At 44.7% G+C, this 24,473-nt stretch overlaps 1 protein-coding gene and 1 pseudogene across 1 annotated transcript in view; both read right to left on the bottom strand.

Annotated features, from left to right (window-relative positions):
• The window catches only part of ANKRD13A (ankyrin repeat domain 13A), a 34,459-nt gene extending 9,986 nt beyond the window's left edge, over positions 1 to 24,473 (bottom strand). Inside the window, exons 1-7 of the mRNA XM_027566551.1 lie at positions 24,095 to 24,473; positions 12,229 to 12,361; positions 10,076 to 10,200; positions 7,785 to 7,830; positions 6,532 to 6,675; positions 6,156 to 6,345; positions 231 to 297 (exon numbers count right to left, since the gene is read on the bottom strand). Of these exons, the coding sequence (XP_027422352.1) occupies positions 231 to 297; positions 6,156 to 6,345; positions 6,532 to 6,675; positions 7,785 to 7,830; positions 10,076 to 10,200; positions 12,229 to 12,361; positions 24,095 to 24,190 (801 nt within the window). The 5' untranslated portion in view covers positions 24,191 to 24,473. The remainder of the gene's footprint in view (positions 1 to 230; positions 298 to 6,155; positions 6,346 to 6,531; positions 6,676 to 7,784; positions 7,831 to 10,075; positions 10,201 to 12,228; positions 12,362 to 24,094) is intronic.
• LOC113907409 lies at positions 11,150 to 12,193 on the bottom strand (annotated as a pseudogene).

Raw genomic sequence — 24,473 nt, 5'->3', positions numbered from 1 at the left:
ATTTCTCTACAGCAGTTTCTCTTTGGCCTAACTAGAGACCTCCTTGGGATGTGCTAGTTCACCTTCTGCAAGTCAAATAAGATACAAATCCAAGGAAGAGACACGCTAGACAGAACTTATTTCCCAGAGCACCTCCTCAGCACAGATGCATGACAAAGTCTGAACAGACCCCTCATTTGCATAGAAGCTAAAGAGCTGTATGAAATCTTATTTTAAGAGTGTCCTTTTACCTTTGCTTCGTAACCATTAACAACTTCTGCTTTATCTGTCCTCCAGCCCCAGAATCCGGATTTAGTTCTGATAAAAAGTGAACACCACAAATTTCCACATGTACAATATGCCATTCAGATTCATCCCTGCAGCCTTTACAGGTTTTCTTCCCCCAGCTTAAGTGAGCGAAGGACACTTGGAAATTAGGGTCCCTCTGTCCACGGAAGGATGTTGCTAATGACAGATGGCTCAAACAGCCCCCCGCACCCCCTCCCGCAGTTATTCATCAATTTGCCTAGCCCCCTTGGCAGAGAAAGCCTCCCCTCTTGGCTTCGTGACAAAAGCTGCCAGCAGAGGCGACAAAGGTGGTGACACTCATGGGACAGCTGTCTCAGAGGAGTGAGCGCAGACGACCAGCATCCAAGGGCTCACCACTAGGTGGGAGCCTTTCCTAGGTCATCCGGACCACGGGCACCGACAGGGTCGGCAGCTGCAGCCCGTTGAGCAGCATTATCTCAGCCTAGGAATTCTTAGATCCGTGAGGCACAGGCCATCCTGCTCCTCAGGAAGGAGAAAGCGGGTGGGGCGGGAACTCATGGCTGTGGGGAGCTGTGTGCAGAAGTCGTGAGCACCAGTAAAAAGGCTTGGGAGGCACACTCTGTGTCCGGTTTGGTGCAGCAGTGGTGGGAACCATGTCTCAAGTGGTTTTTTAGCCTAGCCCTTGAGTCCAGCTCCATTGGAGCTGCTTTAAAGCAGTCAGCACTTCGGCAGCAGCTGCAGCCTTGGTTAAGTGCCTGAACCCCTCGTTACTCCACTCAATATATGCCTGGAAAAAAACACATTTAGGAACCAAAAGCAGCCAAGAAGCTGTGGATCGTTTTCAAGGCAGCTCACTCTGGGAAACGCTCCCAAGCCCCGGGGAGCCCTGCCCAGATGGCCCCTTTGTCTAGGATATCACATCCCAGCTCCTTGCGACGGCTGCACTTGAGCCTGCCTTCCGCCCCGACCCTGGGTGACATGGGGCACACACAGGTGGCAGGGAGGGGGTGATCTGCACCCTGTTTTTCCAAACAGTCTGCTTTTCTTCTGATGAGATCTGGTCAAAGAAATTAGTCCAGGCTGGGAAGAAGGAGTTTCAGGTGTTTATTATAGTCCATCACAGAAAGGAGGGGCCAGAGCCTTAGTTTTCCTATTCATTATCCACCATTAGTGCAACATCAGTCAGCAAAAACAAGACCGGGAGCTGACTGTGGCTCAGATCATGAAACTCCTTAATGTAAAATTCAGACTTACACTGAAGAAAGTAGGGAAAACCACTAGACCATTCAGGTATGACCTAAATCAAATCGCTTACAATTATACAGTAGAACTGACAAATAGATTCAAGGGATTAGATCTGATAGACAGAATGCCTGAAGAACTATGGAGGTTCTTGATATTGTACAGGAGGCAATGATCAAGACCATCCCTAAGAAAAAGAAATGCAAGAAGGCAAAATGGTTGTCTGAGGAGGACTTACAAATTGCTGAGAAAAGAAGAGAAGTGAAAGGCAAAGGAGAAAAGGAAAAGATATACCCATCTAAATGCAGAGTTCCAAAGAATAGCAAGGAGAGATAAGAAAGCCTTCCTCAGTGATAAATGCAAAAAAATAGAGGAAAACAGCAGAATGGGAAAGACTAGAGATCTCTTCAAGAAAATTAGAGATACCAAGGGAACATTTCATGCAAAGATGGGCACAATAAAGGACAGAAATGGTATGGACCTAACAGAAGCAGAAGGTATTAAGAAGAGATGGCAAGAATACACAGAAGAACTGTACAAAAAAGATCTTCATGACCCAGATAACCACGAAGGTGTGATCACTCACCTAGAGCCAGACATCCTGGAATGTGAAGTCAAGTGGGCCTCATGGAAGCATCACTACAAACAAAGCTAGTGGAGGTGATAGAATTCCAGTTGAGCTATTCCAAATCCTGAAAGATGATGCTGTGAAAGTGCTGCACTCAATATGCCAGCAAATCTGGAAAACTCAGCAGTGGCCACAGGACTGCAAAAGGTCAGTTTCATCCCAATCCCAAAGAAACACAATGCCAAAGAATGCTCAAACTACTGCACAATTGCACTCATCTCACATGCTAGCAAAGTAATGCTCAAAATTCTCCAAGTGAGGTTCCAACAGTATGTGAACTGAGAACTTCCAAATGTTCAAGCTGGATTTGGAAAAGGCAAAGGAATCAAATTGCCAACATCCGTTGGATCACAGAAAAAGCAAGAGAGTTCCAGATAAACATCTACTTCTGCTTTATTGACTAAGCCTCTGACAGTGTGGATCATAACAAACTGTGGAAAATTCTTAAAGAGATGGGAATAGCTGACCACCTGACCTGCCTCCTGAGAAATCTGTATGTAGGTCAAGAAACAACAGTTAGAACTGGACATGGAACAACAGACTGGTTCCAAATCAGGAAAGGAGTATGTCAAGGCTGTATACTGTCACCCTGTTTGTTTAACTAAAATGCAGAGTACATCATGCGACATGGTGGGCTGGATGAAGCACAAGCTGGAATCAAGATTGCAGGGAGAAATATCAATAGCCTCAGATATGCAGATGACACCACCCTTATGGCAGAAAGTGAAGAGGGACTAAAAAGCCTCCTGATGAAAGTAAAAGAGGAGAGTGAAAAAGCTGGTTTAAAACTCAGTATTCAAAAACTAAGATCATGGCATCTGGTCCCATCATTTCACAGCAAATAGATGGGGAAACAATGGAAACAGTGACAGACTTTCTTTTCTTGGGCTCCAAAATCACTGCAGATGGTGACTGCAGCCATGAAATTAACAGACACTTGCTCCTTGGAAGAGAAGTTATGACAAACCTAGACAGCATATTAAAAAGCAGAGACATTACTTTGCCAACAAAGGTCTGTCTAGTCAAAGGTATGGTTTTCCAATAGTTATGTATGGATGTGAGTTGAACCATAAAGCTGAGCTGCTGAAGAATTGATGCTTTTGAACTGTGATGTTGGAGAAGACTCTTGAGAGTCCCTTGGACAGCAAGGAGATCAAACCAGTCAATCCTAAAGGAAATCAATCCTGAATATTCATTGGAAGGACTGATGCTGAAGCTGAAACTCCAATACTTTGGCCACCTGATGTGAAGAACTGACTCAATGGAAAAGACCCTGATGCTGGGAAAGATTGAAGGCAGGAGGAGAAGGGCACGACAGAGGATGAGATGGTTGGATGGTATCACCGACTCAATGGACATGAGTTTGAGTAAGCTCCGGGAGTTAGTGATGGACAGGGAAGCCCGGCATGCTGCAGTCCATGGGGTCGCAAAGAGTCGAACATGACTGAGCAACTGAACTGAACTGAGTGCAATGTGACCCACTCAAGGAAAGAGAGGGCTCCTAAAGGGATGACCCTGCAGGCTAGCTGTCTCCAATTCACATTCCAGAAACACATTTAGGGACCACACCTGACTGATCAATAAAGCCAAGGCCCCTTTTTGTCAGTGATCAATGAAAATCCAGATCTTCCTTTGGGGGAACCAATCGATCCTCAGTTCCTGTCTCTCAGTAAGAACTCGATATCCTGGCACAAGAAATCACGGGGTTTTGGCACCTGGTCTTCTGCGGGACCAAAGGATGACCCAGTCTGCTCCACGGCATCCTTTGTGGATGCTGAGAAATCAGAACCACGTTTTCTCCCTGCGAACCGCTAGGCTCCTCATTCACCCACCTCCGCCCCATCCGCCATCCCGGCTGCTCCATCGCCTTCCCCATGTCCACTCTCTGACAGCTTAGGTCCTCAACTCAACATCTACATCCTGTTTTAAAACCAAGATTCTGGTTTTAACTTCTTGATCAACTGTATGTGTAGAGGCTCTGAAAATGACAGGAGGAAACCCAGCCTCCTCTTCGGCCATTTTCCCTCTGCCCGTCTCCTGAGGGAGACAGCACCCCAAAGGCCATTGAGCTGGTGCTGGGCTCGGAGGCTGCCTCAAGGTGGGCAGGGCAGGAACCTTTCAGATGAGAGAAAAATCCAGACTGCAAACAGAGGGTCTATACCCACAGGCCAAACTTGAACACGGGAAAAGTACATGTTTGCCAACATCGAGCTCCGAGTGACAGATGAGAAGAAAGGGAAGAAAAAGACTATCCGAATATATCAGACCCTCATCTGCTAAATTTAATCCACTGAATGCTTGCTCACACCTCACTTGGGTAAGAAGCGGGCAAGCACACTTTTTCTATTTCTACCAGCAAACCTCACCCTCGTGAGGGGCTCAAGTCCTTGCTCGAAGCACAAGAAACTCACTGAGTACATATTTCATTCTGAGCCCCACCAAAACAGCAGCTGCTTTCCAGAAAATTCTCTTTCAGCAACTCCCTATCAGTTGCAAAAGGAGGGTTAGCCTGAACTATCTGAAAACCCCGAGGCCACAGGAATACAAAATGCAACTCAGTACAAACGGAAGGTGCGGTCATTGCCCATCTACCTGCTGGGTAACAGCCAGTAACCATCACCTCTCTGTAAACGACACTTCAGACCAAACAATAACCCTGCAATTCTGCTGCTGAACTAGAGGGAACACTGGCTCTTCTCACGACATCTGAGATTTCAGCTCAAGATTCATTCTTTTTCTCCTTTCAGCTGATGAAACAGACACCCGGAGATGAAGCTGCTGGCTCAAAGCCGCAGAGGGAGCAGCTCCGCCAGTGGCGCCAGGTTCCTCCAGCCCTCGCTCTCCCGTCTTCCAGCTTTCAGAGCAGAGCCCTGAGCAGGCGGGCCCTCCCGCCCTGCACAGGCAGGTGCTCAAGCCTGGAGATGTCTTCCCAAGACCCTTCCAGGTATGGTCAGTCCCTAAAGCTTGCTGTCCCAGGAAGACAGCGGCTGTCACCTGGTGAGACCGGTGCCCAGAGGCTGACGAAAGGGCACTGACCCTGCCTCAGGGGTATTGCACCCAAGGCAGCAGATACCTGACGTTCTCTCTTCTGCTACCAAACAAACACCTTAATTCCACAGCTTGGTCTAAATTAGGGGGAAGGGGCACTTAAGTCTTACGTCTGACTACACAGAAGACTCCTGGTTTTAGTAATAAATTTTCTACTGGAAAGAAAGATGAAAAGAAAAAGAACAGTTCATATACTCATTAAGAGAGAAGACAGCCTGAGTCCGGGAGAACGCTGTCTGTGTCAGCTCAGATGATGCGGCTTTGGTCTACAGGGAGCGGGATGTGACATCCTAGGCAAACACTCAGGGCTCATGTAGACTCCCTGGGTTCAGTGTGATCTATGGAATAAACTCTTAGCCTAACTAATAGCTGTGACAGCCTCTGTCCCCCTCACAAAGCCCTCCCTGTCTTGGAGCCGCCCCTGGGGAAGACACCCATTCTCACCTGGCTTAACCACGGCAGAGACCTCCCCAGAGGTTGCTCCAGATAAAGTCTGGAATCAAACTGAAACCCTCCAGACTTGCTCAAAACCGTTAGGCCTCATGGAGAAGCAGAGGGCGGGCAAGGGGTAGAACCACATTGAACTGTATGCCAAGTGTGAATCTGACTAATAACCAACCACATTCGATACTGGATTGCTTCTGCCTCAGAAACTCAAGCTCCATGGTTTGGGACAAGGGGAGTCTTGTGGACTGCCAAACACAAAGATAAAATTCAGGTAAAATCCGTTAGAAAAGGGCCCATAAAAGAATATGAAGACGTTTCTCCAAGACTTCACCAACGTGTGATAAAAATGCCATATGGTGGAGGATGTCAGCTGTGGTTTCCATTTGGTTGGAGCAGAGATCAACTTTAAAGCCCACTAGTGTTTCTTATGCCATAGTAGAAAAAAAATTCTAATCCACCCATAGTTTCCAATTAATGTATACATGCTATAAAGATGGCAGTAATGGGATTAGACATGAAAATGCAGAACTTAAATCCGTACCTTTCAAAAGCAATGTTTTTAGTATCAAGGCTGGTGTTAATGACAGGGCTTGTGAGCCGCCTCTCAACCTCCCTGCTTTTAGGTTTCATCAGGTCCAGAGTGAGCCGTTCCATTTCCTGGGAAAGGTCAAAGTGTTCAGTGGTGACCACTTTGTCATCGTGGTTGACTTCCATCAACTCTGCCCAGTTGTCTGTTAACGGAAACAAGGGCGTAACTAAGCACAGTGCAAGGAAGATGTGAAACCAAAGAAGCTTCGTATATTGAACTGCATCATCTTTCACACACACACACACACACACACACGAACACGTTTCGATGGTGAAAAATCACTCTAAACTTAGCAACAGCAGTGACGACTACAAGGGAAACCACTCACCTTCTCCTTTAAAGATGAAACTCCGCCTCCCTCTTATCCAGCTCATGTTCTCAAAGCCCAGCAGCGTGATATCCACACGCAGTTTGGCACCGCTTTTCCAAATGCGACAGACGTCATTCGGGCATATTCGGGAAACCAAGGGCACTGGAGAAGAGATGTGCACTACTGAGAAAAGCCTGAGGGCCCGGCAGAACAGTTAGGCCCCGCAAATCAGGACCCTGACTTTACTGAAAGGACAGGAGAGGTGAGATGCCAACGGTCATACAGAACTGGGCCTGGATCCCATGCTTATGATACAAGAAGTCATTCTTAAAGAATGAGAGTGGACTTTCAGTTCTAGAGCCGTTTATAAAACTGCAGATCTATGCCCTGCCCAGAGAAAACGCTAAATCAGATTCGCAAGTGTGTTCTCAGCCCCAGATGAACCCCTCTTATTGGCCGCCAGCAGGGCTAGTGAGTGTCCATCTGGCCTCAACCCACTATCCTGTCGTTCCCATGAGTCACAAGATCAGATGTCTAAAACATGATGCTTTATCAAAACTTGGGCTCAGGGTTATTATTTTCATTAAAAAGAACTCAGATGCATAGAAGACTCTCAAGTTCTCTTCCTTCATATACTTTTTAGTTCGTTTAAATGTTTCATGGCAAATATGACTTCATGCCTGAAAGGGAAGTCTGGAAGTGAAAATTGCTGAGGCTCTGGGAGCTGGAAGCTGTCATTAACTGATCTACAAGACACAAAAGTAGAACATCTAGGAAAATTACTGTCAGTCAATTTGCCTTACATAAGATTTTGGAGCAATGCATCCATTTTGTTAAAAAATGAGCTATTCCAATGTTCATCTCATCTTCTTCCTTAGAAAAACAAGTTTAAAAGAATCACATTGAACTACATAAGGAAATGAGTAACTGAATTATGATAAATCTACTTACTAAAGATTTTAGCCCCTTTAAAGTGACATTTTAAAAAACGAATAATATGGATAAATGTCAGCCACAGGTAACAAAAGGAGGAGACAAAATTGTCTATATATTCTATTGACGAATGCTTGGGAGAAAAAGTCCCATGCGTGTGGGATATGATTCGAAGGAACACACCTACAACAGTAAGCACCTGTGCTTAAGTAGGACTGTGGGCGACTGTCACTCTCATGTATGCCTTTCCTAGATTTAAAAAATAAATATATAACTTCCATAAAAGAAAAATAAGCCTATATTCAAGCTAAATGAATTTCAAGCTCATAGCCACTCACCCCAGCTGGTGAATTCCCATTTCATCTGCACGTAAAAATCCGGAGCCTGAAGGACAAAGGTTTAAAAGAAATCACTCCTGCTATCAGAAACTAACACAATATTGTAAATTTGACTATACTCCAATAAAAATTAATTTAAAAAATAAAAGAAAATAAATTACCCTTGGTACCATTAGCGAAACACACACAGTAAGGGCTGATAGGGTTGTTCAAAAGGCAGAGGGAGAAAGAACAGAGAAAATAAGAAGAAACATAAATTGCAAACCCATCAGACTAAATGCCTATTTTTATATTCAGGCTGTTATTTCATCTCACTATAAAATACGTCTAGACAGTTAATAAAGTTAACTGCAGGCAACAAGGTTGGAGGGAGATAAAAGTCAAATCTGATTTAAGGGTTCAGTTGGGTTCCTAGCAGTGAGGGTCACAGGCTGGTCTAAGCAAGGAGAAGGAGTGTGGACCCCACCTGTCCTACAGGGAGCTTGACTGCAAAAGGCTCTGTGTGCTGGGAAGGGTGGGGTGTTTATCAGACCACTCTGAAACCAGGAGGGTGTGAGACATCACTGTCCCCAGGAAGTTATTTTCCTTCAGACTTTCGCCCCTCATTTTCTTCTTAAACTTCTAGAATTTGGCTTTTTGAGGTTTCACACCACCACAGCAAGCCTGTTTAGAATCATTTTCTGACCCACCATGAATTCCTATAGAAGGTTCTGGGAGAGCTACTTAAGAAACCCAAAAAGACAAAAGCTAGAAATTCCAGATTCCAAAGATGGGTAAAGTCACTCCAAGGGACAATGGAAAAGAAACATGGACATGCAGTGAGGAGACACCGTTGAAAGGCTGTTAGGCATGGCCTCTGGTGCCACGGAGCACCAGGTCATATGTGGGCTGTCTGTAACCTCCAACACAGGGTATAATTCAGGGCAGTTCACAGCTATGGATCAACACAGGTGAAAAAAGTCTTCTACATGGAATTTTAAAATGGGGGGGGGGGGTGACTCTAGGTAAAATAAGTCATTTTCTGCTTTGTCAAATGGACAGATGATGTTTTTAGTTCCTCCTACAGTGAGTTAGACAAGAAAACCAATCTATGTGATCTCTGTGCACTCAAACACACATGTATTTTAAAATCAGTGGATACAACAACTTATATTTCACGGATGGTTTCTGTGCAGTATGTGGAAAATCAATGTCTTAGGCAGGATTTAGCTTAAGTCTTAATATTTTTTTAAGAAGAATGCTCAGATTGTCTCACAGCAAAGTTATTCCTTTTCTCAACAGAGCTGTTAATTTTTCTCAAGAAGTGTGGGAAGCTGATTTATCTAGCAAGTATCTTTGGAAGTACTTGGGGGAGCTCACTTCTGTGCTTCAACTGAGAATAAATGATGTGAAAACTGAACCGCTGGCTGCCTCAGGAATACTGCACATGACTGACCAATAAGACAGCTACGCCAAGTGACAAAGGCTATCTGAAGAATGGTAACTATCATCCCAAACAATCCAAGGGGGACTTCCCTGATGGTCTAGTGACTAAGACTCCACACTCTCAATGCGGGAGGCTGGGGGTTTGATCCCAGGTCAGGGAACTAGATCCCACATGCTGCAACTAAGAGTTTCCATGCTGTAACTAAAACGCGTGCGTGCCAGGTCGAAGAGCCCACGTGCTGCAACTAAGACCCGGCAAGGTCGAATAAATAAATATTAAAGCAAACAAACAAAACAAACTTGAGAGCCTAGAAGTAAAATCTTTTAAGAAACTTCTCCAAGTGTTACAGAGCCCATACCCTTTTACTCACAAGACAGATAAACTGCCCCAAAGCTAGTAACTCTAAGTTCAGGCAATGGATTAGAAGTCACAAAATACTAATGGCTAGAAGTGACAGAGGTGTCAAGGAGAGTTGCACAAAGACTTCTGAGCCTCAACAGGCCCTGAAAATCCCCAGACAGTAATGAAGTTCATTATAATTTCCCCAAGATGACCCAAACTCAGGATGCTACTATTAAGAAAACAGGCAGCTAGACAAATTAATTGCCTGATGTCCATTTGTCTTTAGTTCTAACTTTTAAATAGCACTTAAAAGAGTCAGTCTAGTGGCCTGGAAACATAGTTTGTGAAAGACATCATACATTTAACAGATCGCAAAAGCAAGGAATCACGCTATTTGGTATTCAATACATCGTTTTCACAATCCTTCAAACTGTTTGGGAGGGTGCACAAGGATGTCAAACTGTCTGTGGCTGCTGTGTCAGCATTCAACTCCACGGATGGCGCTGGCAGTTTTTATGGCTACCTCGAGAATTTTCTGGAGCAGCTCCGGAACTCCCTCGAGGGCCATGGACGTGTTGTGGAAGTCCCGATGCTGAAGGACCGTGTACACCATCTCGGGGTCACCGGTGCTCACAGCCTCGTGCAAAACTGGAAGGCAAAAAGATGTAATCTGATCACCCTGTATTCTCATACTTACTCACAAATTCCAAAGCCAGCTTGAAAAGTATCTCTCTGGATCGAAGGCCAACAATTTTTTTAAAGCGGGACAGAGGCTCCAGCCCCACCCAATGTTCACAACCATGACTACTTACTTTAACCCCTACCTGACTGAGCAGAGAACAGAGCACTTTCAGCCTCTTGAGCAAACCTGCCATTATTCTCTTCCCCCTGTCTCTTACTACTGACTCAAATCCTGACGGTGTCTTCAGAGCTGGCTTTCACTGTGTGATGACACAGCTGTGGAGATGGGCAGGCAGGCTGTGTGTATTCTTGCTCAGTCAACCCCCAATTACTTGGACCAGCAGTAGGAGAGCTTGCAGAACAAGTGTTGTTGTTTCGTTGCTACGTTGTGTCTGACTCTTCACAATCCCATGGACTGCAGCACTCCAGGCTCCTCTGTCCTTCAGTGTCTCCTGGAGTTTGCTCAAATTCATGTCCATTGAGTCGGTGATGCTATCAACTATCTCATCTTCTGCCATCTCTTCTCCTTCTGCCCTCAATCTTTCCCAGCATCAGAGTTTTCCCAAATGAGTTGGCTTTTCGATCAGGTGGCCAAAGTATTGGAGCTTCAGCATCAGTCCTTCCAATGAATATTCAGGGTTGATTTCCTTTAGGACTGACTGGTTTGATCTCCTCAAAGTCCAAGGGAGTCTCAAGAGTCTCAAAACAAGTGAAGTGCCAGGATTTCACTGGAAAAGGATACTATTTTCAGCTATAATTTTTTTTTTTTGGCCGGTGGGGGGTGGGGTGGTGAGATATGACCTTTATTTAGCTTATCCACCACACTTTTTCTTTTGGTACAGAAAAAATGTCTGTGCCAAACCAAATGTTTGTTACTATAATTTCTACATCACAATTAAAATCCAAACAGTTTTTCAAAAACAGTCAGCTCAATCAAAACCCACTACTTCAGAATCAATAGCTTCTTTGAAGCCACAGTAACACTTAAACATGGTTAAGACTCGAATGCAGAAATTTGGCTTGTTGGAAAGTTAATTAAGCTTCCAACTTGCTCAAACAGAATTACAAAAAAGGCAAATCTGTCTTATTCCCAGAGATATGGTCCACTGGAATCACCAACACTGGATAGCTGTAGGGGTATTTAGAGTCCTGAGATAAGAAGGAATCCAGGCTTCTTTTAGACAGTCTTCTGTGTCCTCTCTTCCCAGAGATTTGTGGATGTGTGGACTCACATCACCACCAGCAACTGTAGCCTTGATCAGAGAGTCCAATTCTTCATCTCCACGAATAGCAAGTTGCAAGTGACGAGGCGTAATACACTTTACCTTCAAGTCTTCTGACGCATTTCCTGCCAATTCAAGTACCTCTGCGGTGAGGTCCTCCAGGATGGCTGTGCTACACACAGCGGCAGTCACGTCCACACATCCATGGCTGGTGGTCCTAGATTTTAGGTATGGATGAATACGGTCCCCCAGGAACTGCAGACTGGCTCTCTGCAAGTGAGAAAGCGCCTTTGTGTTGGCTTTTCCTGAGTCCTTCCCAGCCTTACCGTCAGCCATTTCAAACAAGCAAGGCAGAAAAAGGACTAGTCAGACACCCAGTGAGAGCCCGCCGCCTCCTCCTTCTTCACATGGTGATTCAAACTGCCTATCATTTCTTTCTGATTGTCCATCATGATGGATTTGCTGGAGTTACCGCCATGCTCCTCAGGGGAAACCGGGTGCTTGCCTTCGTGTCTGGTGCGCTGAGAGCTGCTTTCTGGATGAAGAGTCACCCCCTACCCTGGGCGCCTGACCCAGGACACAATTGGGACCATTGTGCTGCAGACAAGCCAGTGGCCTCCGAGGCTCTCAGCTCCTTCCCCGGCCCCGAGTCCCAAGAGAGACAGAGCTCAAGATAAAGATGACTCTGAAGACAATGAGGACTGAGGCTACCCTTTATTCAGAGAGAGAAAACAAAATGGAAGGCTTTACGTTATTTCGCAAGTACACTTGCCTGTCCAACCCTCACGGTTTTCCTTTGTCACATCTGCTTTATGTCGGAGCAGGACTCTGGCAGATTCCAAGTGTCCCAAAGAAACAGCAAGATGCAACAGGGTGCGACCTCGAGGATCCAGGGCCTCCACGTTCTGTAAATAAACACTGGCATTTATGTAACTGGATATATATAACTGGACACAAAAACGTGGAAAGGAGTTTCAGAGGTTAATAGTAAGTACAGAAATTAAAAATAGTATTTGCACACTCAAGACAGCAGTACATGGGAAAAACAAATGCTTACACATGGGCACGAACTGAAATAATGTGACTCTGGGGGCTATAAATAAAGGTGACGGTTACTGAGTTCCTTTTTCTATAAAGTTAAGAGCCTCATAAACAAACACCAGCTACAGGCCTCCGATCATCAAACACAACCCAAAGCACAAAAGCGCTCAAATTAAGTCTAAATAAGGCTAAGGGCTTGCATGGAAACACAGCCACCCTGTGGTGTGGAACGTGGGGGATTTCTCCAGCACATCTCAGCACTCAAGTCCAGAACAGGAAGTGCAAGGACTTTAATCAAAACTGAAAGTACAGAAGATAATTTGGGTCAGAATAAAAGTACGTTCTCTAGCTGGATTCCCACCAAAACACCACTCTCGTTATTGTTTGTTGAGCTCCAAGTGCCCCGAAGTGGCAGCATCCGTGGGTCCCACATACAGTGAGCGTGGTCCGCCAGGCACGCATGAGGACGCAGATAGACATCCATTTGGCTTCTACTCTTCACTCCTACTCTGGCCCTCCCTCCGGCACCTGCACTGGGGTCCAGGGCTCCGTCTGAACGGGTCAGTGCTGCCTTCCAGAGACAGCTCTGAATGTTCTTCCAAGGATACAAGAAACTTCCGTGGGGCTGTTGGAAAATAAAAACCTTTAAGGGGACTCCCCTGGTGGTCCAGCGGTTGGGAATCTGCTTGCCAGTGCACGGGACACGGGTTCGATCCCTAGTCCAGAAGATCCCACGTGCCACGGAGCAACTAAGCCTGTGAGCCACAACTACTGAACACATGGACCACGACTCTGAGCCCTTGCTCCCCAATAAGAGAGGCCACAGAAATAAGAAGCCTGCACATCTCAATGAAGAGTAGCCCCCACTACTAGAAAAAAGAGCCTGTGTGCAGCAATGAAGACCCACCACAGCCCCAAATCATGAGACTGCTTGCTTAGAAAATGTGCTTTATGTTGATGTGTGATGCTAGTTGTGGGGCAGCCTCCAGAGAGATCCAGGACAAGCCACTGTCGGCCACAGGAGAGGAAGGTAAGCAGGACTGTGGGTAAATAGCCACTATCCAACAGCTACCTGACCTCCCTGTTTTGCTAATTGTATCGCGGCCATTGTGAAGTGAAGACAGACTGGTATCGAAGAAAAACAGAAGTGGCTGAAGACATTCTGCTAACTGAACACGTGTCCTCCTGGACCAACTCCAGGCCCGGTGTTCTCTCAGGTGCTAAAAGGCCATCACGTCTCCTAGAATAGGGCCCACACCACCTCCTGGGATTCCCTGACTTTTCCAAAGGGATGGCCTGTTTATCTCACTTGAGAATTCCAAAGGGCGGGATCTGAATCTTATATTTCTTAGCTTCTGCCACCTTAGTCTCTAATGTGCATTAAATCATTGTTCTTTTTTTTCTTTTAAGTAATGTGACTTAAAACTATTAACTTAGCTGAAGTTTAGCAGGAAAGAAAGACTTAGCAAATTCATTCTTATCTTTCACGTCTGTTATAGATGATGCTTTCTTACTCAACAAGTTTTATGTACTACATGAAAGGTGCTAGGGTTAGCACGCTGCCAGACACAGGAGATGCTTAACAATATTTACCAGGCAAAAGGGGAAACTGCTGCTGCTGCTGCTGCTAAGTCATTTCAGTCGTTAATTCACACCCTAGAACAAAGCCAACATCTGGGACTAAGAAGTAAGGCTCAAGTTTCTGGGTCACTAGATATGATGTATACAATCAAATTCAAATATATTAAGTTAACTTTTTTCTATTTTTGACCACAGGGCAGTGGTGGGGCAACTGTATGTCTGAGTCCCATAGCTGTACACTTTGCATAGATAATTATAACTGTGCAGGGCCTCCTATGCCCCTCCTCATCTGAAAGGAGATAAGGGAGGGAAAATGATATATTATAATGAAAGTGTGATTTAAAACAATGGGTGAATAACGATTAGAGTGGAAACTGGTGGGGGGGGAAGAAAGATAGAAAATCAACAGAGAAATATCAACAAAACCAAAAGTTGGCTCTTGGAAAATATCAACAAAATTGACAAACTTTTGGCTAGAAGAACCAAAAGAAAAAAAAGAGAAGATTCAAGTTACCAAAATCAGGAATGATATAGGGGATATTACTATCAACTCTACAGAAATAAGAAGTATTATAAATGAATACTATGAACAACTGTATGCCAACAAATGAGAACTTAGATGAAAGGCACGTATTCCTAGGCAGCCACAAGCTAGCAAAACTCACTTAGGAAAAAAACCAGAAAAAATTTATAACAAGTAAAAAGATTGACTCGGTAATTTTAAAATTTCCCAGGGGAAAAAAACCTCAGACCCAGAAGGGCTTCACTGGTGAATTCTACCAAACGTTCAACAAATTAATTCCAATTCTTCACAAACCCAAAAACAGAAGAAGGAAGAAAACCTCCCAACTCATTTTATAAGCTCAGTATTATGCTGATGACAAACAAATCACACAAGAAAGACAACCACAGACAGTATCTCATATGACTATAGATACAAAAATCCTCAACAATATTTTAGCAAAATAAATTCAATAATATATGAAAAGGGTTATTGTACACCATGACCGAGTGAGTTTATCCCACAAATGCAAGGGTGGCTTAACATCCAATAATCAATTAACGTGACACATCATATTGATAGAAAAAAACAAACAAACATATGACCATCTCAATAAATGCACGCTGTGGTCTGAATGTGAAGTGTCCACCCAAAATTCGTATGTTGACATCCTAACCTCCAAAGATGATGGTATTAGGAAGTGGGGCCTTTGGGAAGTACTTAGATCATGAGAGTGGAGCCCTCATGAATGGAATGAGTGTCTTTAGAAAACAGGCTCCAGAGAGCTTGTGAAACCTCTTCCACCAAGTGAGGACACTGTGAGGATTCACTTGCTATGAACCAGGAGGAAAGCCCTCACCAGACACCACACAAACCCGCTGACACCATGGTCGTGGACTGCCAGGAGCCAAGACTATATAGGTTTCTATTGTTCATAAACTGTCCACTTCGTGATATTTTGTTACTGCAGCCCAAATGGACTAAGATGAGGCAGAAAAAGCATTTCACAAAATCCTACACCCTTCATGATTAAAAAAAACCCAAAACATTCAACAAACTAGGAATGAAGGGAACTTCCTCAAACATCATCTATCTATGAAAAACCCACAGCTAACATCATACTTAACGGTGAAAGAATGGATGCTTTCCCCCAAGATAAGAAATAAGACAGGAATGTTCTCTTCATCATATCTATTAAACATTGTACTAGAGGTTCTAACCAAGACTATAAGGCAAGAAAAAGAAATAAAAGGCATCTGAGGAAAATGTAAAACTATTTCTACTCATAGACAACATGATCTCACATATAGGAAATCCTGGGAAATCCACTTAAAAAATATTGGAACTAATGAGTTCAAGTTGTAGGCTACAACAGCAATGTAGAAAAATCAGTTGTATACTTATACACTTGTAACAACTCAAAAGTAAAATAAAAAATTCCATTTATAGTGACATTGAAAATAATAAAACATTTATAAATAAGTAACAAAAGAAGTATAAACCTTATACTCTGAAAACTATAAAGCACTGTTGAAAGAAATAAAGATCTAAAAAATGGAAACATCCCATGTTCATGGTTCAGAAGACTTAATATTTTAACATGTCAAAACTCCCTAAACTGAGCTACAGAGTCAATGCAATCTCCATCAAAATTCCAGCTTATTTCTTGCAGAAATGAACCAGGTGATACTAAAATTCTTAAGGAAATTCAAGGGACCCAGAATAGCCAAAATCATCTTGAAAAGAAGAGTAAAATTTGAGAAATCACACTTCCCAATTTCAAAACTTACTACCCAAAGCTACAGCAATCAAGACTGTGATACTGGCAAAAGGGTAGACATATAAATCAGTGGAATACAATTTAGAGTCCAGAAATAGACTTATACATCTATGGTCAATTGATTCTCAACAAGGGTGCCAAAATAATTCAATGGGGAAAGAATCATCTTTTCCACAAATGGCGCTTGAACAACTAGATATCAGCATGCAAAAAAAGAATGAAGTATTATATATACTAAACGCAAATGTTAGCTCAAAGTTGATCATAAACCTGAATGTAAGAAATAAAACAATAAAACTCTTAGAGGAAAACATACAATTATATTTGTGTGACCTTGTGTTAAGCAAAATTTCCTAAGATACAACATCAAAAGCATAAGAAACAAAAGAAAATATAGGTAAATTATACTCCATCTAAACTGAAAACTGTTATACTTCAAACGGTATAAAGAAAGTAAAAAGACAAAGACAGGGAGAAAACGTTTGTAAGTCATGTACCTATTAATGGGCTAGTATTTAGAATATGGGAGCTTCCCAGGTGGCCCTAGTGGTAAAGAACTCCTCTGCCAGTGCAGGAGACACAAAAGATGCGCGTTTAATCCCTGGGTCGGGAAGATCCCCTGAAGGAGGGCATGGCAACCTACTCCAGTATTCTTGCCTGGAGAATCCCATGAACAGAGGAGCCTGGAGGGTTACAGTCCATGAGGTCGCAAACAGTCGGACACACCTGAGGCAACTTAGCACGTGCACATCTGGAATACATGAAGAACTCTATCCATGAATAAAAAGACAAATGATCCAGTTTTTAAACGGGCAAGGGATTTAAATAGACACTTCTTCAAAGAAGATACGCCAATGGCCAACAGCACATGGAAGACGCTCAAATAACTAATCACTGTGCTGTGCTGCGCTGACTTGCTCAGTCACGCCAGACTCTTTGCAACCCCATGATCTGTAAGCCGCTCTGTCCATGGGGATTCTCTGGGTAAGAATACTGGAGTAGGTTGCATGCCCTCCAACAAGGGATCTTTCCGAACCAGGAATCAAACCCAAGTCTTCTGCATTGAAGGCGGATTCTTTACCATCTGAGCCACCAGGGAAGCCCAAGAATACTGGAGTGGGTAACCTATCCCTCCTCTAGGGGATTTTCCTGACGCAGGAATGGAACCGGGGTCTCCTGCATTGCAGGCAGATTCTTTACCAGCTGAGCTACCAGGGAAGCTTAGGGAAATGCAAATCAAAGCCACAATGAGATAATACTTCACATCCATTAGGATGGCTACAATCAAAAGGACAATAACAAGTGTTGACAAGGATGTGGAAAAACTAGAACCATTATACATTGCTGATGGGAATGTAAAATGGTGCAGTCAAACTGAAAAAACATTTGGCAGTTCCTCAAAGAGTTAAACACAGAATTACTATTAATATAAGACCCAGCAAGTCCTCTTATAGGTGTTTACCCAAGAAAAATAAAAACATACAGTCACACAAAAACCTATATACAGATAAGCAGAGCAGGATTATTCATAATAGCCCAAATGTCCATCAGCTGGCTAAGGAATAAACAAAATATAGCATACACACACACACACACACACACACACACACACACACACGGGAGTACTATTCAGCCATTAAAAGGAATGAAGTATTAACACCTCCCATGACATGGATGAACACTGAAAACATCATGTTAGGTTAAAGAAGCCACACACAAAAGGCCACGTATTGTATGATTCCATTCATAAGAAATGTCCAGAAGAAGCAAATCTATAGAGGTATCAAGCTGCTTAATGTTGCCTGGGGCTGAAGGGTTGGGGGGAAATAGGGAATGACAGCTAATGGGTGTGGGGTTTCTTTCGGGGGTGATGAAAATGTTTTGGAATGTGACTGTGGTGACAGTGGCACAACTCAGGGAATACACTAAAAACTGAATAATACACGTTAATGGGTGAATTGCATAAGGGAATTGAATCTCAATAAAGATGTTTAAAAATCAACCTATGTATGTGTTTTATGCAACACATAAGTCTAATCTACGATCTATATGCTCTTTGACGAGTTGCTTAACTCCTCTTGAGCTTCAGTATGCGCGCTTGTAAAACGGGAACAGTAAGAACAAACAAACAAAAAAAACCCACCTATCTTACAAAAGTCTTACTAGGGTAAACCTCATGGCAAGCTCTTAGAAGAGTCAGCTCTTATGATTATACTCCTACACTACATTGCTTCACATAAGCTGTCGCTTTCTCCCTAAAAGGGATTTGTTCCAATTTCCTTACAGCTAATAGGGGAGCTGAGGGTCCTAAACTAATGACATGAGTTGAGTTAGCAAGAGCTCAGAATTTCACTGGAATTCACTGTCATAGCCGATCATTTAAGTTTTTCCTTTAAGTTTCTCCAATGATGAGCTGTACCAAATTAAAACTGCCCACTCTTAATGATCACAGTGCCCTCCCAAAGAAGAAAAGGTGTGCGATTTCTCCATGTCTCCTTATGTGCTAATTTTTAAGCCCACCGACTCTTCTTATCCAAGCCCTCTTTGGTAGCCTACTGTTCTGCAGCTGAGTGCGGGCTGCTGTGTCTGACAGCTGGGTCCACTTCCGGGTCCCTAACTAGCCTCGGGGGACCCATTCTGAGTGGTGCACAGTCAGAACTTTGGAAACTATCACAGGTACCTCCTGGGGGGAAGGCCTCAGGCAAGAGGCTGCTAACTGGCCCTCCCTTTGCTTGAGAGAGTCCTGTGCGTGCTCAGATGGCCCTCGTCCTCTGTGGCCAGCCGGGGCCTGAGCTGGTTCTCCCACCCCAAGTCCGGGGGAGGTATAAATACGTGCCTGGTTGCAAAGGTGCAACTGAGCCCAGGGGCTGAGGAGGAGCACCTAAGAGCAGGCTCCAGGCTCTTTCCCTTGGATCCAAGGCTCTGGCTCAGGGTGGGCCTCCAGCCAACAGAGACTGGCTGGAATGAGTGCCCGGTGGCCTCACCCAGCCTTGCCCTGGGCTGCGATGAGAATCCCCGGGTGGTTCCCGATCAGGCTCTGAGCACTGCCGCTGCCTAGAACGTCCTCTTTGGCCCAGATTTTGTGCTTTCACTGCTGGCTCCCTAACTGAGGGCTGGCCCTGGAGTCAGGCCTCAGCTGCTACCCTCTACCTCACTTGATCCCACAGGGCTTTCCCTCCTCTGCTAAGGTGCACAGACTGTCCTTTGCATCTGTCCCCTTAAATTTTCATTCATTCTCCCAGCATCGGCAGGAAGGCTGAAAGATGTTTAACAGACCTCTCTGGCTAAGTGACAAATGACATAACCAGAACACAAATCATTTCAACTGCACCGACCAACTTTAAGGCCCCACTGAATATTAAAGACAGTAGAGCTGATGGGTTAAGAGGCACTTAATAAAGTGCCTCGGCTGAGTAAACGCTGAAAGCTTGAAACAATCTCATCTCTGGCAAAGTTAAACAAGCAGTGAACTTCGGCTAAATGAACAAGACATGGTGGGGCTGACTCACACACATTCAGAAACATGTGCTTATTCTTCTTCATCTGGATAAACTTGATTCTTTCTGTGCTGCTGTTCCTAGAACAAAATAAAAATTCTTACAGCTACCAGTGTGCCAGCTTCATGTCTCACTCGTGGGATGGAAAGAATGAAGAACGGACTGCAGAAAAGTACTGGCAAACAAAGCCTTAAGTGAAACAGCTGGCTTTACTGCTGGGGTGATGGAAATTTTTTGTTTTTAATTATGCAGCCAATACGGGTTCCTTGTAGAAAAATTGGAACATACATAAAAGGAGCCACATTCCCAGGATGATGATGATATTAACAGCAGCAGCTATGGTAAATGTATTGCTTCCAGGTACCCTGGGCCCGCACCTTCTGATCTTTTCCCTTCCTCTTTCTCCAGAATCCTGAAATGGAGGCACTTTTACCAAAAGAAGGAAAGCAGGAGGGTTAAGAATACAGGATTCTTATTCTGTGAGAGTGACTTCCTCAGGACTGACATCTTAGTTTGACGACTTGGTAAGCAGGTGACTGAACCTCTCCACCTCTGTTTCCTCATCTGTAAAATGGGAATCACACAAGCACTAACCCCTGGGGACTGATGTGAGAATTACATCTAAAACTGCACATAAAACATTTTAAGGGACTTGCGTGGCAGCCCAGTGGTTAAGACTCCATGCTTCCAATGCAGAGTGTGCAGGTAGGTTTGATCCCTGGTAGGGGAACTAAGATTCCACATGCAGTGCAGCGTGGCAAAAAAAAAAAATATATATATATATATATATATATATATGTATGTATGTATGTATGTAAGTATATGCATTTTTTACCTACAGTATAACACAGGGAACTCTGCTCAATGTTAAGTGGCAGCTGGGATGGGAGACAAGTCTGGGGGAGAATGGACACATGTATATGTATGGCTGAGTCCCTTTACTGTCCACCTGAAGCTATCACAACATTGTTAATCAGCTATACTCCATATAAAAGAAAAAGTTAAAACAAACCAAAACAACAAAAACATTTCAGCACAGTGCCTGGCAAAATAGTAAGCGTTTAGTGTTAATGCTCCGCATTTTGACAGCTCATGAACTGATTTGTTAAGGGTAAATTAAGCACCCAAGCTCACAACGTAACTAGTATTAGTACTGGCCATTAACCTAACTGCCTCCAAGGCAGGGGAGTAGATAGCTATTTCATAATTAACAGAGGATCTCAATAAGTATCAAAGCAACAAAATATTCCCTGCCTTGTGTTTTAATGGTATCAATAATCAAGTTTTTGATCCTGAAGCAGTTGCATAATTCACAGGACCCAGATTAAAATCAACATGCAAGGCCCCTTCTTCAAAAGAAAATAGTAAGACTTCCCAGATGATGACAACAGAGCACTGAACCAAGCATGAGCCATTTCTGAGGACAGGGCCCTGGGCAACTGCCGAGACTGCACACCCGTGAGGCCAGCCCCATCTCCACCCCTTCAATGGCCAAAGTTTCAGGATTGCAATTGGACTGCGTGGTCATGACAGTCCAACTTCCACAGTCAAGATGTTTTTTCTGAATACACTTCAACTATCTCTCCCCCAGAGAAAACAGAATCTTGTGACATGATCTACAGTTATAACAGATAACAAAGTCAAAAACAAATAAGTAGCAAAGATGCATATTCTTTCTTGATCTCCTTGACACTCAAAGGCACTAAGGATCAATGTATCCCAGGACTACCTTGCTGCAAAATTAGAATTCGCTAATCACCTGTGTCCTTAATGTTTTTCAAGGTAAGAGGCACAGAGAACTTTTGATGAACATTTCTATCACAAGTTGCAGGAAAAAGAAATAATTCAACCATGCCACATTTCAGATTACAAATCAAGACTGTTATCATCGACTGAGTTTTTCTATAAAGAAAGACGGTGCTTCGTTTTAACTCTTTTCCTCACCTCCCATGAACAGAAAGCCTGCTGTTTTCTGAAATTGGTATTGAACATGTGTGTGGTTCAATGACGATGGTGAACCACTCTATCAGATAGGATTTTAGTTTTGTGACTTTCCTTGTACTTTATCTCAATATTTCACAAGCAGCTGTGAGGCTCCGATACTGAGGAAGTACAGAGGCAAAACACAGCAGGCCTAAAAACAAAGACTGGTCATTTTTAAAGTGTCTAAGGTGAGACTTAAAGCCGAGAAAAAAACGATAGCGGGTTCCCTCTGATCTATGTCTAGTAAGAGAAAGGGAATTGAATCATCAGGTACACTGTGATGCCTAACTGTTGAATCATTTACTCTGGGGGCATGATCTAATTAGGAACAAGGACTCTTACGACAAAAGTTTATTCTGTGTGGACAGAGAATTTAAAAGAAAAAAGGGCAACTTTTGACTTCCACTGGGTGCTCAACAGACTTAAAGAAAGATGGCAGAGTACAAGAACACATTTAGGGCTTCCCTGGTGGCTCAGTGGTAAAGGATCCGCTTGCCAGTGCAGGAGACATGTGTTCGATCCCTAATCAGGGAATATCCCACATGCCGCGAAGCAAGTAAGCCTGGGCTCCACAACTACTTAGCCTGTGCTCTACAGCCCAGGAGCTGCAAAAAGTGAGCCCACTTGAGCCGCAACTGCTGAAGCCCACTTGCCTAGAGCCAGCGCTCTACAACAAGAGAAGCCACCGCAATGAGTAGGCCCCACTCACAACTAGTGAAAAGCCCGGGCAGCAGTGAAGGGCCAACACAGCCAAAAAGGAAGAACACACTTAGCAGTAACTGTTCATCAAGTGGGGGTGTCGGAGGGGGGTGGGGTGGGGAATGCCGACCTTGCTCAATTTTTGCAAATCAGAAGAAAACCAATGCCCTCTTTCCTCTAGAATTTCTTGACAATTAGCGCATCAAATCTGAGCCATCCAAAAACCAGAACTTTAATACACTAGATAAAATGAAGTCAACCCGAACAATTACACGAGGTGCTTCCCTGGTGGCTCAGACTTAAAGAATCTGCTTGCAACGCAGGAGATTCAGGTTCGATCCCTGGGTTGGGAAGATCCCCTGGAGAAAGGAATAGCCACCCGCTCCAGTGTTCTTGCCTGGAGAATTCCATGGACAGAGGAGTCTGGCGGGCTACAGTCCATGAGGTCGCAAAGAACTGGACACGACTGAGGGACTAAAACACACACATACACATCGTAACTGCTAAGTATGTCGGTTTTTAACTTGAGTGTACCAATACCTCCCAGAATCACTGTGCTGCTTTGAAGACAGGGTTTCTCAAAAAGGATGTTACTGACATTTTGGGAAAGACAAATCTTAACTGGGGAGGGGGATGTCTTACACATGTGTGTCTTCTAGGATACTGAGCAGCCTCTGTGGCCTCTACCCATTAGATTCCAGTAACACCCACTCCCCGCGTGTAACAAACAAAAATGTCTCTATTAATTACCAGATGTGTGGGATGAGGGAGGAAATCACTTCCAACTGAGAACCACTGCTTATAAAGCTGGGAATATAAATAAAAAAAGAATCAAAGCACTTTAGAACAGGAAGTGATTTTAAGGATGCTGTGCACCAGCAATTCTCAAACTTTGGTGTTTATCAGCCTCCCTGGGGAGCTTTTCCTGGGCATCACCCCAGACCTATTGGTAACAGTCAAGTACAGAATTTGCCCACATGGGTATCAACACCCTCATTCCACAAAGAAGAGGACGTGGGCCAAGACAGGGAAAATGCCTTGCCCAAGGTCACAGGGCGAGTTAGAACCTGGGCTCCAAACCCAACCAAGCCCAAGCCCTTCCTGACAAAAAGAATGGGTGGGGTGAAAGGTGTGTGTTGCTCACACATTTTGGAGAAAGGCAAGAATAATTGGTTAAGACGGTGCACGCTGGAGCCAGTTGGCCAGAGTTACAATCTCGATTTGGTGTTTATTAGGTAAGCGACCTTGTGTAAGAGACATAATCTCTGAGCGTCTTTAGTTTCCTTCTCTGTAAAATGAAAGGATAGTACCTACCTCCTAGGGCTGCTGGAAAGGTTAAGAGGGAGAATGTATATAAAACCTTCGGCCTGGCACACATTAAATACTCAGTACACATCCTGCTGTTATTATTATTGTCCCTCGATTGCTGAGCGGAAGGGGACGGCGGTGCCCCGTCCCCTTCCCCAGAGGGCTGGAGATGGGCTCAGGGAGGCGATACGATCCCCGACGCCCCGGCTCCTCTAGCCGGGGTAAGACCCTCGCCTCGCCCCCTCACCTGGTCCCGCAGCTCCTTCTCCAGCTGCCGGTAGTCGTTGTTCCAGACCAGGAGGTGCAAGGGGAAGTCGCCGCTAGCGTCGCGGGGCGAGGACATGGCGAGGGAGGCCGCAGCCGGGCCCTCACCGCCCGCTTGCCAAGCCTCAGCCCCCGGTGGGGGTCTCCGGCGCCCGCCCGCCGGCCGGCCGGCGAGCGAAGAGAACCAGGCGAGCGGGCGAGGGGGCGCGGTACGCGGCCGGCCGGCCTAGCGGGCCGGGGGCAGGGCACGCGCGGGAGGTCGGGGATCGTGGGCCGGGTCGGGGACGGGGGTCGGCCGCGCCCACCCCGCGCCCCGCGGCGCTCCCGCCCGCGCTGACAGCTCGCAAACCGACTTCTGCGGG

The sequence above is a fragment of the Bos indicus x Bos taurus genome, chromosome 17 (assembly GCF_003369695.1).
Source record: "Bos indicus x Bos taurus breed Angus x Brahman F1 hybrid chromosome 17, Bos_hybrid_MaternalHap_v2.0, whole genome shotgun sequence".
Taxonomy (NCBI): domain Eukaryota; kingdom Metazoa; phylum Chordata; class Mammalia; order Artiodactyla; family Bovidae; genus Bos; species Bos indicus x Bos taurus.
This window is presented reverse-complemented; position numbering and strand designations above follow the sequence as displayed.